At 41.5% G+C, this 18704-nt stretch overlaps 1 protein-coding gene across 3 annotated transcripts in view; it reads right to left on the reverse strand.

The window, feature by feature from the left end:
* Positions 1–212: 212 nt before the first annotated feature.
* Positions 213–18704, reverse strand: part of LOC137322518 (interleukin-18 receptor 1-like) — a 72101-nt gene continuing 53609 nt past the window's right edge. For 2 of the 3 annotated variants that reach the window (XM_067985444.1, XM_067985442.1), the window contains 7 exons: positions 16892–16951; positions 11543–11678; positions 10145–10290; positions 7597–7740; positions 5415–5579; positions 2517–2852; positions 213–2241 (listed from right to left, as the gene is read on the reverse strand). In XM_067985444.1, the coding sequence (XP_067841545.1) occupies positions 2231–2241; positions 2517–2852; positions 5415–5579; positions 7597–7740; positions 10145–10290; positions 11543–11678; positions 16892–16951 (998 nt within the window). In that variant the 3' untranslated portion in view covers positions 213–2230. The remainder of the gene's footprint in view (positions 2242–2516; positions 2853–5414; positions 5580–7596; positions 7741–10144; positions 10291–11542; positions 11679–16891; positions 16952–18704) is intronic. The other variant, XM_067985443.1, reaches the window with a different exon arrangement.

Raw genomic sequence — 18704 nt, forward strand, 5'->3', positions numbered from 1 at the left:
TTAGTGAGGAGGACTTTGCAGGGTCGACTGGGCTTGGTTTGCCTTTGTCATGTCCGGTGCCTAGTGGTCCAATGCCAGGTGGTCCGTCCGGTTTTATTCTTATTATGACTTTTTTAGCAAGATTGTACAACTGAGTGGCTTGCTAGGCCATTTCAGAGGGCAATTAAGAATCAACCACATTTCCAAAAGGGTATGCATTTTGAGAAGTCAGAAAGTTTTTATTTATTGTTAAAGCAGTTCTAAATTGTGCATGAATCAAAATGTTGTTTAATTCTAATGTCGAATTTCTAGTATGTGATAAATTATTGTTTTCTTTACAAAGCCATGGTTTATGCTTAAAAGCTTTTTTAGGAAAAAGAGCCCATTAAGTTAAATATAAAATTAAATCATGTGGAGGTAAAAAGACATTTCCCCAAATTTAGGAATAACACATTGCGCCTTTCGTCGCTACAACACACAGCACAAAACTGTTCTGGACAAACATGAAATCATGCAAGATGCTATTAACGTCTTTCAACTTATACAGATATACGTAAATAAAGGTCTCAAACATCTTGTGCAAGAGCACTTCAGCCTGGTCGAAGGAAGCATGCTTCACTAGTAAGCAAGTAGCCCTGCCTTACTTCCTAGCCCTCAAACACACATTCCAGCAGGATTAATCCCACCACCTGGAGAACATGCCTTATATCCATTTGTAACTGCTATACCTAAATGGGAAACCATCTCTCAATTTCAAGACCTGGTGAATCCAGTCAGATATTTCTTTAAGATAATGCTGTAATTTAATTGGTTCAAGATCTCAGAGTTATTTACAACCTTCTGGACTCAACATTGATTTCAGTAACTTCACATCATAACCACTGCTCCCATTTTTTCAGACAGCAAGTGTTGGTAATGGTTTTGCTGTTGCCATTCACAGCTACTATAGACCGATCTTTTGTTTCTTAATCTGTCCCATTGCCACCCTCCTTGCCTTGCACCATCATTCCTGCCCTCTTGCCCTCTACATTATCACAGACCTTCCCTTTTGTTCTTTCCTCCCCTCCCCTCCCTCCCCCAATTTCCCTGGCTCTGTACTTGCTTAAAAACTTTAACATCTTCCAGTCCTGACGAAAGGTTTTCGACCTGAAACATTAACTCTGTTTCTTTCTCAACAGATGCTGCCTGACTTGCTGAGCTTTTCCAGCATTTTCTGTTTTTATTTCAGATTTCCAGCATCCGCAGTATTTTGCTTTTGACTCAAGGTATGTTAAAAAAAGATTGCTTATTGCCCAACAAAAAAAAAAGTTTACAATTAAGGTCACTGGATAGGTATCTCTAATAACTCACTCCCACCAATGTAGGGTATTTTAAAGGACCATTCCTCTTGCCACAGTCTCGCTGTATTTCCCGTAAGCAGACTTCGTGCTCCCTATGAACCAGCCAGTCTGACTCACAAATTGAACCTGTTTGAGTAGGCCTATCACTTGAGGCTGGAATTCATCTCACTCAGCTCCAGGTAACCCTCTAAGGCAATGGTCTAACAAGTAGGATGGTCCTAGCTAGAAAAGCAGCAGGAAGCAGCTCTTGTGAGCTGTGTTGTTTAAGCTGGTCTAACCCTAGCAGTACACTTGTACATGCTTCAGAGTTTTTAAGCCTGCCAACCTGTGCCTTAGATTTCTGAAATGTGTAAGTGGGATGTTTCCCTACAGGGAGAAACCCTTTGGGGGCGGGGGGGTGAGGGGGGGTGGAGAGTAGATTTTTCAGTAGCTTGATTTGGAGAATTTTAAACATGATGATGGATTTCTATGTCTGTCACTCAACTGAGCAATGGAAATATCTCACTCTCAATCTCTCTCTCAGGCCACAGGTTAAAATGATCCATTAGCCTTTGAACTGCCTGCATATTAACAGATTAATGTTTCCTCTGACAATCCCATTTCCAAGTTGAAAGATCCACAGACGTGTGCTGTTTAAATCATCCAGACAAGATCTACATGGCTTAATTAACACATTAATACTATATGAAAGTCAAAAGCAAAAGACACCTTTGGGAAGCCTTAACCTTTACATTGATACTGAGCACAATGTATACATTTACATTCATAGCAATTTCTGCTTCTATCTACCTATATACAGTGATAATACCATGCAATTTTTCACACTGAGACAGCTGCTGCACCAGGATCATGCTACTTTTCTTGCAGATATCCATTCTTCGAATATGCCTCCATTAAACATTACCAAACTTTCAGTAGTTCCCTGCCAAACATACAAAAAGCAGAATAATTTAATTAACATAAATAAATGCACAAACAACTGGGAGTAAACTCAGTTTTATGATGTTTCTTTTATACTAGCATTCTTCTCAATGCCACTGCAACACAGGCTGCTGGAATCTAATAGCACAGTTATAACTCATGCAGAAACTTATTTTGGCCAAACTGGCACAAACACAGTTTGAATCAATGGTAGGAAAGATAAAATGACAGCAAGCCTGTACTTACATGCTGTTCGAGTCAGATTTAGTTTCTCACCTTGTGAATGATTCACTAATTGGCCACCTTTCGCTGGCATCAAGTATCGCACCTTCTTCCAGAAATATGAATGTTTGAAGACAGATTTACTTCCTTTCCATTTCACAGTTCTTTTTGACCTCAGAACAAGCTGAAGAGACTCTGATAATGACTTAGTGCTCTTTATAGGCTTAAATTCAATAAGAATTGGCTTTATTTTTCTTTCAACCAATACTTGATGCAGCCCAGTCATCAGTTCATACGTAGAACTGTACTCATCATCCACATATTCTTTACTGAGTATTATAATCAATCTTCGGCAATTGTTAATATAGAAAAGTATATTATCTGCAGAAGCTGTAAAACAAATGAAGTATTGCTTTATAAAAATATACATGGGGAAAGAATCTTCAATATTCTACATATAAATCCAATGTTTATAGATAGGAATCAGATATTCTGCAGAGTCAAACTGTTTTCCTAGGAAGACAACCAGTAAGTTGAATGTGAATACTATTATTAGAGATTGTGATATGATTTTCAGGGATGTAAGGCACTGGAATTTATTTGTAAATTGGTCTTTTGACACAAAGGTGACTGACCAATTAAAACATTGTAGCTAGATTGTAACATGAATCAAAGGGATTTTTTTCAAATCAGGGGAAAATAGCTTATTTTAAGCCTCCCTGCAATCCTTAGACTTATGACAAATGCAGTATCACAGCTTCAACCTGTCATGATGGTGATCACAGGTATGGAGATTTTGAGACCAATTTTGCAGGAAAAAGGTTAATATCTGTCCCCCTCACCTCCCAGATGTGGGCTCCTTGACAAGTAACTCCTGCTGTTTTCATAAATATTGTTAACCCAACACAATGAGCCTGAATGGCAGAGATGGCTTAATGACCTCCATTGTTTCAGATCATTAAGGATAACAGTTTCAATGGTTGGCTCATCTGGCTTGATGGCACACCTGTATTTCCCTCCACACCTAGCTACAAGATGGATTTTAACCCTTTGCAAGATTGCTTTAATTCCAAAAGCAACAATGCAATATAAATCATGCCTGTGCATCTGGGCCTACTCATTCGACTCAGCGAACTACGTTTTCAGAATGCGAGCACACCTCGCTGAAGCAACCCTTTGATTTCAACATAGTGATAACGCAGGAAGACCAGTGTGTATGAGATCATACTTGGACCTTATAAGGAATAAGAGAGAAAAGTTCAGAGGAGCATTGAGCATAGTAGTATTGTTAAAGTATAGTGACATGAAAGATTTGAGATGAGAGGAATTGCCTATTATTCTGTCCAGGAGATGTGCTATACAAACCTCCCAAGATATGGATATTCAAGTTTGAAAAGACCTAAGCTGTATAGAGGGCTAAAAGCTGCTTAGAAAAGAAGTGCTTGGCAAAAAAGAGGAAATTAAGCTTGCAGCTGCAATTTTAGCAATGGAGAAGATATGGAAATTCCAGTTAAGATCAAAGGTGATGATGGTGAGACCAAGAATGTCAACATCTAAAAGAAATACAAATGGTTCTTTTAACTATTAAGCTAAGGGGTGGCTATCTGACATTCCGGGGTATGATTAGTGAATGTTGATACCCAATTTTTCTAAAAAAAAGAGAAAGCACCTTGAAACATTCAGCTTGGGATGGAATAGAAGAAAGTATATCCACTGAAATCCAGAAAACAGAATCTCTCATTTTCAATAGGAGTACCAATATAATTTTTTGGGACAATTTAATATATTTCCTTATTAAATTTAAGTACTTATACTGGACTATTCACAAATACAATAGAATAAACAAGACAGTTTCAAAAGCCATAGTGGTTTAAAAAAACCCATCCCTTTCATAACTCCAACAAATATCCCAGCTTCCACCTGGAGATTAAATAATGAAAATAACTGATTGGAATAAAAAATGTTATTTCCAACCTTGTTTTGCCTGGTGAGTGTATATTGCATAAGACCATTACCATATATAACCACTATGGGGCACAATAAACACCCAGGCGAAAATTGTCAAAGATTAACAAATCTCCCGTGTATAATGGGATCGAAGAGAGAGGCTAATGTCAAATCACCACCATATTGGGGAATTTTGAGAAAGTTCCAATTTTTCTCTGTATTTTAGGAGTATTGCAAGGTCTGAGTCTAATGCTAAATGCTATTCGCAGCAGTCCATTTTGCTTGTTTGTGATGTTATTCTACATTTAACCAAGAAATGATTTTTGTGATGTGAAAACATTACACCATATATTACTGATTTGAAATTAGTAGAAACTAAAGGTTAAGCTTTTAAATATATTGCTTATAGATGTCCCATAGTGTTGCTCACAGGTAATCCTTCATCTTATGTAACCTAACCACCATTTCAGTAATTATAATTAATAATTAGTATTTGTATTCGCAAAAGATTTCTGATTATAATCTGCTATTTTATGAAACAGTGTGGATTCCTCTTTTAAAAAGATATTTCAGGTGAAAGCAAAAGAAAGTATATTACTTAAAAAAATTTTAATCTACTACTGCTGATTGCCATCTTTTGAACAGTGATGGGTCTAATTTTCATTGCTTGCTCCAATTAGGTGCGGGTGATGGTTAGCATCAGCAATGGTTTGGTAACCAGTGTGCAAGTTGCTGTGATGTTGACTCAAAATGTCACACATGATATGAACAGAAATCCATTTACATGTATGTAAGTCAGTAACTTTGATGTTAATGCTGATAACCATAAGTAGAAAATTTTGACTGGTAAAAGTGCTTTTTTATTCTACAGGTGTATAATTAAACAGGTTTATTTTACTCCAAATACACTGAATATTCAATACTTAAAGTAAAACACAACCCACTTTTCCAAACTAATATTAGTAGAATGAAGAACCATTTAGATGAAGCATGAGTCAATCTTACCTCCTCCTGGAGGAACATCACGTTCAAAGATACACAGCCGATAACCAAATTGTTCTTCTAGAATTGCAGGTAATAGCTCCAAAGCAAATTGTTGTTCTTCCTGAGCACTGTGGAGAGTCTCATCACTCTTAAGGAGCAACACATATGCATCATATTCCTTACTGTCTGAAAATTAAATCCAAAGCATCAGCAGTAATCAGTATAGCTAAGCACATCTTGATTTTTTTTTAAAGCTTATACAAGCCTTAATGGTTTCACCTTTATACAAAAGCATGTAGCACTGGACTGAAAGTTCCAGTTTTAGTATATCTTGTGGAAATCCAATGTGCATTTTGAAATTTCATGTAATTTTTTGAAAAATAAAAGAATTTCCAACACCTGGGAAGTAGTACTATTTGTGCACTATATGAGGTTTTAAATATAGCACAACAAAAGGGAAACACCTCACTACTTCCCCACCACCTCCACCCCCCCCCCACCAAAAAAATTATTTTTCCATCTGCACAGATCATGGCTCAGCATACACTTTGTTAGATCAGCAAAACTTCTATAATGAACATGATCTAGCAATGACAAAGAGTATGTGGTCTCTCATTTTATTCAGAGCTTTTATCAGGGGCGTTATTATTTAAAGGTAGTGAGCCTATGACTTAGTGGTAGCATTCCCGCCTCTGAGTCAGAAGGTGAAGAGTTCGAGCCCAGTTCCAAACAACGTGTGGGAACTAGAATATAGTCTTTAAATACAGGTTGACATCCAATGGGGCATTTGCATCCAGATGGAGGGACCACTGGCTCAGTCCGAAGGTTGGGTTCGGGCCCTGCTCCAGACAGCCCCAGCAAGGGGAGACTGGAACGTCGGCTCTGAATACTAAATTGACATGCAATGGGGGTACTTGGATGCAGGTGGCCTCCTTCACCACCACCTCCCCCCCCCCCCACCCCCTGCCGCCATTGTAAAGGGTTGGTGGGGCTCTTTAGCCTTAGTTGTATCCCACTTTTTTTTAAAATTCGTTCATGGGATGTGGGTGTTGCTGGCGAAGCCAGCATTTATTGCCCATCCCTAATTGCCCTTGAGAAGGTGGTGGTGAGCCGCCTTCTTGAACCGCTGCAGTCCGTGTGGTGAAGGTTCTCCCACAGTGCTGTTAGGAAGGGAGTTCCAGGATTTTGACCCAGCGACGATGAAGGAACGGCGATATATTTCCAAGTCGGGATGGTGTGTGACTTAGAGGGGACCGTGCAAGTGGTGTTGTTCCCATGTGCCTACTGCCCTTGTCCTTCTAGGTAGTAGAGGTCGCAGGTTTGGGAAGTGCTGTCGAAGAAGCCTTGGCGAGTTGCTGCAGTGCATCCTGTGGATGGTAAACACTGCAGCCACAGTGCGCCGGTGGTGAAGGGAGCGAATGTTTAGGGTGGTGGATGGGGTGCCAATCAAGCGGGCTGCTTTGTCCTGGATGATGTTGAGCTTCTTGAGTGTTGTTGGAGCTGCACTCATCCAGGCAAGTGGAGAGTATTCCATCACACTCCTGACTTGTGCCTTGTAGATGGTGGAAAGGCTTTGGGGAGTCAGGAGGTGAGTCACCCGCCGCAGAATACCCAGCCTCAGGAGAATGTATTCCAAAGATAAAAACTGTGAGGAAGGCAATGAGGAATCATCTCAGTTACTGATCCATAGTAAATGGCTCATGAAACTCTTGTGTGAGACTTGAGTTAGGACCTACCCTGGAGCAGAACACAATGTCAACTAAAACATTAAAGTTTATTCTTATTTGTTAGCGGGATGTAGGCAACAAAGGCAAGGCCGCATTTATTGCCCATCCCCTTTTGCCCTGAGAATATGGTGGTGGGCTTTCTTCTTGAATCACTGCAGTTCTTGTGGTGATGGTGCTCCCACAGTGGTGCATTGCAGGATTTTGGCATGATGAAGGAACAGCGATATAAGTCCAAATCAGGATTGTGTGTGACTTGGAAGGGAACTTGTAGGTGATGGGATTCCCATTAGAAAGAAAGAAGAATGAACTTACATTTATTTAGCGCCTTTCACATTCTCAGGGCTTTCCAAATTGGCTTTATGCCAATGAATTACTTTTGAAGTGTGGTTACTGTTGTGACATGCACAATTACTGCTTTTAAGTGAAAGAGCTGTGCTTTTTTTTGGTGAAAATACAGAGCTTTTTCATATTCTTACCTCCAAGAGTTTCATCTTTACCAGTGAGGTCCCTGTAGCAAAGGACAATTTGTACATTGAAATGTACACATATAATGGCCACAATGATGAGCACAACAATAATGGAAATTAGTAACTCGACAATTCCATGAACATTACTCTTGCCTATGAGAGAAAAAAAAATACTTTAAATAATAAATTTTGCTAATGTTGCTGACGCTTTTCACAAATACTTCTTTAATAGTGTCTGAGACAGATGGCATAAACTAATTCAGTTACACTATGGGCGCTAAATTGGGCCATGTAGTGCCCATTGTTTCGGCGCTACACGCCCTCTCTGACATTCAAGATGACGTCTTGGATGCGCATGCACGTTTCCAGCGTGACATGCGCCATCTTGGTATAGGAGTTAGCGCAGGCGCAGATAACGAACGCTGGAATCGTGTAAAGTAGGGAGAAAATGGCTTCAATCAGTGTGCAACGCTGATTTAAAGTGATAGACACCATTTTGGGACTTAACACTCAACTCACGCACAGTCTTAACCCCGACCATCTGAATGTGTCTTAGAGTGACTGGAGGACCCCCCTCCAGAGCTAAACCTGCAGGATTTACAGGTTAGTGGCTGGATTATTGCTTCTGGCTGCTGAGACATATGTAACTGTTTTTGGAGGTCTCCTAGACTTGAATACTAGGACACGGGGACATAGCCTAACATTTAGAGCCAGGACATGCAGGAGTGAAGTTAGGAAATGCTTCTACACGCAAAGGGTGGGAGATGTTTGGAACGCTCTTCTGCAGACGGCAGTTGATGCTAGCTCAATTGCGAATGTTAAATCTGAGATTCATAGATTTCCGTGAAGCAAGGGTATTATGGGATATGGAGCTACGGTGGGTATATGGAGTTACATCATGGTCCATCATGATCTCATTTAATGATTGAACAGGCTCGAGGGGCTAAATGCCACTGCCACTTGTTGCCTCCTGATATGCGCCATCTTGTCCAGTAAGAAAGCGGGACGTGTGTCTGGGTGATGTGCCTGTCATGGTTGAATAGCTGCCAGTGTGTGTGGCCTGTGAGTTGTGGGTGGGTGGCTTGAAACAGTGGTAATGTGTAAGGGTGAGAGGAAGCATCTGGTTGGAAGAGTTGATTACTGATGGAAAGAGTTTATTGGTATGTGGGTGATGGGGGGGTGTAGTGCATGGTGCATTTGGTAGGAGACGCCACTTGACAGTTGACCTCACTCACCTTGACCACTCATGTCAAAGCATTGAATTTCTTCCTGCACTGCATCCATGTTCATGATGCTGTGGGCCTGGCATTGACTTCATCCCCCACTGCCTTTTGGATATATGTCTGGAGGGCCTCTTGTCTTCCCCCCCCCCCCCCCAGTGCTGCGGATATAGGATGTCCCTCCTTCTGTCCACCTCTTGCACCAAGGTCTCCAGTGCATCAGCAGAGAACCTTGGTGCATGCACTCTCGCAGGCCTGGTACCAACTCAGATCGGCAGATTGGTGAGGTCTGGCGTGCAAATTGGAGGATGTGGGATTTAGTAGTGCGCAACCTTTATTCAATGTTTTAACATAACTCATCAGTGTGTAAACATAAGGATGGGACCTGCATCTGTGTTTTACGTGTGCGATGTCTGATCTCCATTCAGACTCCATGTAGACAGTAGACTGTTATTTTCAGTACCAACTACCTTTAAGAGATTTCTAAGAAACATCCTCCCTTTAAGAGATTGAGCTCCCCCTGGTGGTGGAAAGTGCAAATTGCATTGATTCCACATGCAAGGCCCAGACTGGAACACTAATTGCAGGTGAGTCATTGAGCTGGCCAAAACTTGCGTCCTGTCTGCGCAGGGGTCATTGGGCATGGGGTAATAGTGCATCATGCTACCCAGGCCCAAAAATGGCACTTATCCAATTTTCCCTCACTATCTTTAAGATCAAACAGTTTTTTTTAGTCTGACATGTGGCACATATTTTAAAGGATTACAAAGCCACAAAATGTGTATGAATATTCCAAGATTGGGATTTGTTTCACAGCCATTATCACATGTGCATAATAAGGTGAGTATTTAACAAGTCGTTTAAAATGCAGCAAAGCAAAATATATGCTTGATTGCAATGTTTCAACAGACAGGTTGTGGTTAGGTCCATTAGTTTACATTGACTGAATGAGTTAAATGTTGTTTTTACTATGAGATTCCAGAAATTTTGCCTACCTGTTGAATCTGCAATTCTATCTGCTTTGCATGAAAACCAAACAAACCTAAGCCGTCCACCCAAAGCCTGTGGGCCCCTAATTCACATATGCTAATCAGGGTTTGATGATGCCATCAAGTCCTGACTGCAATTTTAACTTTGGCCTGAGCGGGAAAGCCAGCGAAGGCCAATGTGAAGAGGTTCAGGAAGCCAAAATGGTTCTCCAGTAAGTTTTTTTTAAAACTCTCCTTTCCGGGGCCTGGAGGAGCAGGAGGCGAGCTGCCAAGGGCCGCCCAATTTTCCAGAGGCTGCCAGCCTCTTCCTGCCCATGTTAGCAGAGAGCTAAAAGTATAGGACAGTACCTTTCTCTTGGAGAATTATGTATCCATTTGCCTTCTGTTTTGAAGTTACAAAAACACAGTTGAAGTATTGATTCAGATGCTCTTCTTTAATTTGGGTAAATACCAGCGGACTTACAACATACGTTCTGTTCTCTTTAGTTATCGCTCTGAAATGCACAATGAATTTTACTTTGACATAATATCAATAAAATATGACAAGAGCTTACTTTGAAGTTCATCCCTTTGTAGAGCCATAAAAACTATAAAAATTAAATGAATTACAACTTGCAATTATTTAGCACCTTTAATAGAGAAAATCATCCAAGGGTGATTCATAAAGATGTGAGGAGAAAACAGATACTAAGCCAAAAAAGGGGAGATTAGAAGGGGTAATTAATAGCTTGGTCAATGAAGTTGTGATGTCTCTAAGAGGTAGTATGTAGAGCAGAAAGAGGTAGGGTCCAAAGATGGATCTTTGGGGGACTCCAGAGTTGACCATATGGGGGTGGAAAGGGAAGACGTTGGTCGAGGTGTCCCAGCTATGATCGAATAGGTAAGAGCACAACCAAGCAAGTGTAATTCCATTGAGCTGGACAATGGAGGAGAGGCTTTGCAGGAAGCTGGTGCGATTAACCATATCAAAGACTCCAGATGGGTCAAGGAGGTAAAATGCACCATGGTCACAGTCACAGTCACAGAGAATGTTGTTTGTGACTTTAGTTAGAACCATTTCAACACTGTAGGAGGGACAGAAACCTAATTGAATGGATTCAAATAGGGACTTGTAAGAAAGATGGGTATGGATCTGGTAGGCAACAACTCATTCAGGGAACGAAAACAGAAAATGCTGGAAACAGTCAATGCTGTTATTTGCCAAAACAACCAAAAGACTTTGCAGCTGGCAGCTATTACTGCTGCTGTAGGCCTCTCAAACCCTCAGCAGCAGTTGGCTTTCTCCCCTCCTTCTAGGTGCAAGGCCCTCCTCTAGAGGGAGTTTGCACCAGGGAACATACGGCCTCGGGCAATGACCTGAACTCAGAAATACAGGTGAGCTCAGCTCAGGTGAGGTACTTTGGGTGTGCTCCACCTGACTTCTGCCTAGCAACGGGAGAGGGAATGAAAATGATTTCATAGACTTAAGTGTTCAAAACCCAAACAACGTAATGTGAAGAAAAAGAAATCCAAAGCTAAGGTGTTATTCAGCAAGTAGTTTCCATTGGTTCTATTAAATGCAAGCACAGTATATAGCAGCTTCACTGTAAATGTACACATTACCAACACAAGTGTGTAAGGAAAAATATATACCATCTTATCATATCTCAGAAACACCTCAAAATGCTTCATAGACAGTGAATTACCTTGAAGTATAATAAGTGTTGTTATGTAGGCAAGTAATAAATACAAGAATTTATCACTTACCTCTTAGAATCTTGACACACTGATTGTTCTTGATTACAGTTAGTCAAGTGGGAATCCTTAAAACGCCAACTTAACTGCATCTGTGATTTCTTTCTATTGCCAGCAATAACTGTGCAATTAATGGTTCTACTTTCACCTAAATGTTTACATAATCAGACAACAGTATATATTAGCAGCAGTTGCATACCCCTTCAAAATCTTACATTCAATTGAGTTTTATGAAGAGATCACAGTACTTTTCTTATACTTGGGTTGCTGCTTTTTACATTTTATTCAAGTCATTACCCTAGTAATTACATATAAAAAGATTCTGAAAATAAAGTTCTCATTAGGGCAGTGATGTTGTACTGAGTGTTGTGCTGGAGCCCCTGCTGTTTCCAATTGATATAGGGTACTGATGTGATTCAGAAACTCAATGTAAATTGATTAAATGTGCTGATAATACAAATGTGGTGGTGGTTTGGATGGGGGAGAGGAGGAATAAAGACTGCTGAAGCAGTTGAAGAAATACAAAAGGAAGTGGATAGTATTTGTAAGTCGTCGGAACTATTGCAGATGAAGTTCAACCCAGGTAAGTGCAAGGTCTTACAATTGGAAGGAATAAAACAGGTCATGTACTTAATGAATGGTGTCCAATTAGCGAGGGAAGAGGCTGAAACAGATCAGAGAATGATTATAGATTCTGCTCTGGCCATGTCCAGTCTTTGCACAGCAGCAATTAACAAATCAAACCGAATGCTGAGCAATGTTGCCAAACCAGTCGAGTTTAAGTCTGAAGCCATCATTGCTGAAGCTGTGTAAAGCTTTGGCTAGGCCGCACCACTACTTTCAGGTTCAGTCACAAAAATGAAAGGGAAAGATGGAAGCGGTGCACAGAAGGGTCTTGAAACTGATTCTTCAGTTTCAGAGGCTGAATTATGAGGAAACATTTGAAAAACTTGGACTCCAGCCTTGAAAGGACATATGAGAAATGACGTTATTTAGGTCAATAAAATACTAGTTGGAATGGAAAAGGTTAACCCTGAGCCCCATTTCAAGTTAAACTACGACTGCATAATAAGGAGCATGGATACATGTTCATAAAGACAAGTTCCAAGATTGAAGCCAGGAAGCACTTATTCACACAAGGAGTGATTAATACATACCCCTTAATTAATACCCCTCAGATAATGAAAGAGTCTGTGCCTGCATGCAGCAAGAACTGCACAACATCCAGGCTTGGGCTCATAAGTGGCAAGTAACATTCGTGCCAGACAAGTGCCAGGCAATGACCATCTCCAACAAGAGAGAGTCTAACAACCTCCCCTTGACAATCAACAGCATTACCATCGCCAAATCCCCCACCATCAACATCCTGGGGGTCACCATTGACCAGAAACTTAACTGGACCAGCCACATAAATACTGTGGATACAAGAGCAGGTCAGAGGCTGGGTATTCTGCGGCGAGTGACTCACCTCCTGACTCCCCAAAGCCTTTCCACCATCTACAAGGTACAAGTCAGGAGTGTGATGGAATACTCTCCAATTGCCTGGATAAGTGCAGCTCCAACAACACTCAAGAAGTTCAACACCATCCAGGACAAAGCAGCCCGCTTGATTGGCAGCCCATCCACCATCCTAAACATTCACTCCCTTCACCACCGGCACACAGTGGCTGCAGTGTGTACCATCCACAGGATGCACTGCAGCAACTCGCCAAGGCTTCTTCGATAGCACCTCCCAAACCCAGGACCTCTACCACCTAGAAGGACAAGAGCAGCAGGCACATGGGAACACCACCACCTGCACGTTCCCCTCCAAGTCACACACCATCCCGACTTGGAAAAATATCCCCGTTCCTTCATCGTCGCTGGGTCAAAATCCTGGAACTCCCTAACAGCACTATGAGAGAACCTTCACCACACGGACTGCAGCAGTTCAAGAAGGCGGCTCACCACCACCTTCTCAAGGGAAATTAGGGATGGGCAATAAATGCCGGCCTCGCCCATGACACCCACATTCCATGAACGAATAAAAAAAAATCATGGAATGGTGTTCCAGGTAGCATATTGAAGGAAAAAACTGTGGAATCGTTGAAGTGGCAGATGCTGTAACAGCGAGAGACTGTAAGTTTCTATGGAAGGATGAGCTGGAAGAATGGGTTTTATTGTCTTTGTGATCTCTGTGTGACTAGATTTGATTTAAATTTAGATCAATGGATTTTAGCTATTTTAAATTCTTCCTTTTGCATTAATTCACATTGCCATTAACACACAAGCAGAGGACACTCAATAAAGACAATGGCCCTGAATTTCTGCAGTGGTTGTCCCAATCTCTTGCCAAAGTTTGGCTGGAAATTGGTGGAACCCTACACAAATTTGAAGTCAATTTAACCCATCATTGAAAAAAATTTCCTTGTTTTTTTTATTCGTTCATGGGATGTTGATGGTGGGGGATTCGGTAATGGTAATGCCGTTGGATGTCAAGGGGAGGTGGTTAGACTCTCTCTTGTTGGAGATGGTCATTGCCTGGCACTTGTGTGGCGCAAATGTTACTTGCCACTTATCAGCCCAAGCCTGGATGTTGTCCAGATCTTGCTGCATGTGGGCACAGACTGCTTCATTATCTGAGGGGTTGCGAATGGAACTGAACACTGTGCAATCATCAGCAAACATCCCCATTTCTGACCTTATGATGGAGGGAAGGTCATTGATGAAGCAGCTGAAGATGGTTGGGCCTAGCACACTGCCCTGAGGAACTCCTGTAGCAATGTCCTGGGGCTGAGATGATTGGCCTCCAACAACCACTACCATCTTTGTGTTAGGTATGACTCCAGCCACTGGAGAGTTTTCCCCCTGATTCCCATTGACTTCAATTTTACTAGGGCTTCTTGGTGCCACACTTGGCCAAATGCTGCCTTGATGTCAAGGGCAGTCACTCTCACCTCACCTCTGGAATTCAGCTCTTTTGTCCATGTTTAGACCAAGGCTGTAATGAGGTCTGGAGCCGAGTGGTCCTGGCTGAACCCAAACTGAGCGCCGGTGAGCAGGTTAACGGTGAGTAAGTGCCACTTGATAGCACTTTCGCCGACACCTTCCATCACTTTGCTGATGATTGAGAGTGGACTGATGGGGCGGTAATTGGCCGGATTGGATTTGTCCTGCTTTTTGTGAACAGGACATACCTGGACAATTTTTCACATTGTCGGATAGACGCCAGTGTTGTAGCTGTACTGGAACAGTATGGCTAGAGGCGCAGCTAGTTCTGGAGCACGAGTCTTCAGCACTACAGCCGGGATGTTGTCAGGTCCCATAGCCTTTGCTGTATCCAGTGCACTCAGCCGTTTCTTGATATCACGTGGAGTGAATCGAATTGGCTGAAGACTGGCTTCTGTGATGGTGGGGATATCGGGAGGAGGGAGAGATGGATCATCCACTCGGCACTTCTGGCTGAAGATGGTTGCAAACGCTTCAGCCTCGTCTTTTGCACTTACGTGCTGGACTCCGCCATCATTGAGAATGGCGATGTTCATGGAGCCTCCTCTTCCCGTTAGTTGTTAATTGTCCACCACCATTCACGACTGGATATAGCAGGACTGCAGAGCTTTGATCTGATCCGTTGGTTGTGGAATTGCTTAACTCTGTTTATAGCAAGTTGCTTCCGCTGTTTAGCATGCATGTAGTCCTGTGTTGTAGCTTCACCAGGTTCACACCTCATTTTTAGGTACGCCTGGTGCTGCTCCTGGCATGCTCTTCTACACTCCTCATTGAACCAGGGTTGATCCCCTGGCTTGTTGGTAATGGTAGAGTGAGGAATATGCCGGGCCATGAGGTTACAGATTGTGCTGGAATACAATTCTGCTGCTGCTGATGGCCCACAGCGCCTCATAGATGCCCAGTTTTGAGCGCTAGATTTGTTCTGAATCTATACCATTTAGCATGGTGGTAATGCCACACAACACATTGGATGGTGTCCTCAGTGTGAAGATGGTACTTAGTCTCCACAAGGACTGTGCGTTGATCACTCCCACCAAAACTGTCATGGACAGATGCATCTGCGACAGGTAGGTTGGTAATGACGAGGTCAAGTAGGTTTTTCCCTCGTGTTGGTTTGCTCACCACCTGTCGCAGCCCCATCTGGCATCTATGTCCTGCAGAATTCGGCCAGCTCGGTCAGCAGTGGTGCTACAACAGCCACTCTTGGTGATGGACATTGAAGTCCCCCACCCAGAGTACATTCTGTGCCCTTGCTAACCTCAGTGCTTCCTCCAACTGGTGCTCAACATGGAGGAGGACTGATTGAGATTGGGCAAGTAGATATAATTGTCTTTTATATAATTTCTTAAAGTTGTTTCCCTATCTCAGATACAGAGCTCTCAACATCCTATGGCTTACATATCATCCCTCTCTCACTCTGTTACACTGAGGTATTTATTAAACATAGATATTCATTATTTTATCCTGGGCCCAATAAGCAACCGTGCCCATTTTCTTGTCCTTTCCAATGCCACTGAGTCTTGCCAGAGGGTGGGCCTGAACCAGGGATGCCCTCAGACCATGTAAATGACCGAGCACAGGAAATTCCAATAAACCTGGGGCTGTATAGGCACAGCACACTTTGGGTACACTGCTCCTGTCTAGCACCGGGGGTGAGAGGAGGGGAAGAGGACAGAAGAATCTACCCGCTTTTCTTTTCTGCTGCACATTACCCATTAGAGAGATATTAAAAGTATTAAAGATTATGAGTGGTTTAGAGAATGTGGAATGTGATAAGTTTTTCTATGTATTGCATTTTCTTGGTATTGCATTCAAGGACAAGAGTCATTGATTCAAATGAAGGACAACAACAGAAAGTTGTAAATTCAGACATTTTTTTCAGTTAAAGGTTGAATATGTGGCACAGGCTACCAGCAAGGATGGTGGACCAAGAAACTATGATGGAGTTCAAAAATGAAGTGGACAGTTTCATATCAGCAAATAGGATTCACTGTTATTCGATTTAGGGATACATCAAAGTAATTTTATGGGAAACTGGATGGATAGGTGAAATGGAACGATGGTATATTCCTGCCTGAAAATTATTATGTTTATGATTGTAGTGCACTAGAAACCTGTGTCAAAAATACTTGAACCAAACCAAGTCTAATTTATCTATGTCAAGTTCAGAAACCATTTTGGAGCTAGTTGCATTTCATAGGTTTTGAAACTAAGAATCCTGTGCACTGAAGCTGAAATCAAAAACTTGTGATGTGTTTCTTTTCAATTCCACTGCACTTCATTCCTTCTGTTTATATTCATTATAAACCATTCTGATAATCCACACTGGTAAGAAATCATATATAGATAGAATATAATTTAAATTGTACCCACCTAGAACAACTTCAACATGTTCTCGAAGTGGGTAAATCAATTCCGGTTTGAAGGGAGGTTCTTAAAAGGAAATTTTTTTAAAAGTGCAATTAAGTTCTCCAATTTCATTCATTAATTTAACTACAATAACAATAACCTGCATTTATACAGCACCTTTAATGTAATAAAATGCCTCCAAGTACTTCACAGAGGTGAAAATAACCTGTGGGACAAGGGTTAGGAGTGATGATCGAAAGCATGATCAAAGAGGTAGGTTTTGAGAAGGAGGGGAGAGGTAAATAGTTGGAAAAAAATAATTTAACAGAGAAGTTAACCTGTTTAAAATATGCCTATGAACACCTCTGTTAAAATAGAAGAATCTACACTACAATCATAAACATATTCCTGCCTGAAAATTATACCATTGTTCCATCTCACCTATCCATCCAAGTTTCCCATAAAATTACTTTGATGTCTCCCTAAATCTAATAACATATTGCTAATATTGCCAAAATTAATTTCTATGTTTGTATACTGATTCTGCAAAATGGATCCTTTCCAGAATTGACTACTGAGGTAATACTGTGAAGCTCTGCACCCGGTGTGGAGCTTTGTTAGACAGGAGCACCATGCCAGAAGCTCAGCCTTGCAAAATCACTCCCAATGAGTCATCCTATTTAAACCTGGTAAATCTTATGGTATCCTTCCTTAAAATGTATAACTTTCATACATTTAGTATGATGTCTCCTACATTATAACAGTGACTACATTTCATAAGTACATCATTGACTGTAAAGCGCTTTAGGACATCCTGCGGCTGTGAAAGGCATTATCCAAATGCAAATTCTTTCTTTATTTTTTCTTCATTCTTTGAATAAAATTCATCCTTTGCATCTCTTGTAGTAGGTTCATTGTCCATTGGGGACTGTGGGTCACTGGAACACTTGACATTCCAGAACTTTAAACCCTGAAATCTCTAACAACCCATTTGTACTTTTACTTTATAAGATCCTTACACACAATTCAGAGTTAGAATCAGTGGGAAAGAGGGAGGAGAATAAACTATACAGCAAGAATAGAAATTGTATCAAAATAGTTAGTTACACTTCCTCATTTGCTAACTTCCCACATATTTTAGGATTATGTTGCAACAGCATTAAAAAAAGAAATCAAGCTTTTAAATAGATTTCATTTTAAGGCCTGGCGCAAACACTGATATATTGCCGAGTATCTGATCCACTAAAGAATATGAGGTTGTTTCTTGTGATCGTGAGGTGACCAAAATACTTGTTGACCTGGCATTTAATAATAAAGATATATAATCCACAAGCAATCTAGCAATGCCTTTGAACAGGTCCAAGGATGTGACAAGAAGGCCAACGGAATGTTGGCTTTTATTGCTAGGGGGATAGAATATAAAAACAGGGAGGTATTGCTGCAGTTATATAAGGTATTGGTGAGACCGCACCTGGAATACTGCATACAGTTTTGGTCTCCATACTTAAGAAAAGACATACTTGCTCTCGAGGCAGTACAAAGAAGGTTCACTCGGTTAATCCCGGGGATGAGGGGGCGGACATATGAGGAGAGGTTGAATAGATTGGGACTCTACTCTTTGGAGTTCAGAAGAATGAGAGGCGATCTTATTGAAACATATAAGATTGTGAAGGGGCTTGATCGGGTGGATGCGGTAAGGATGTTCCCAAGGATGGGTGAAACTAGAACGAGGGGGCATAATCTTAGAATAAGGGGCTGCTCTTTCAAAACTGAGATGAGGAGAAACTTCTTCACCCAGAGGGTAGTAGGTCTGTGGAATTTGCTGCCCCAGGAAGCT

The sequence above is a fragment of the Heptranchias perlo genome, chromosome 6 (genome assembly GCF_035084215.1).
Source record: "Heptranchias perlo isolate sHepPer1 chromosome 6, sHepPer1.hap1, whole genome shotgun sequence".
Taxonomy (NCBI): domain Eukaryota; kingdom Metazoa; phylum Chordata; class Chondrichthyes; order Hexanchiformes; family Hexanchidae; genus Heptranchias; species Heptranchias perlo.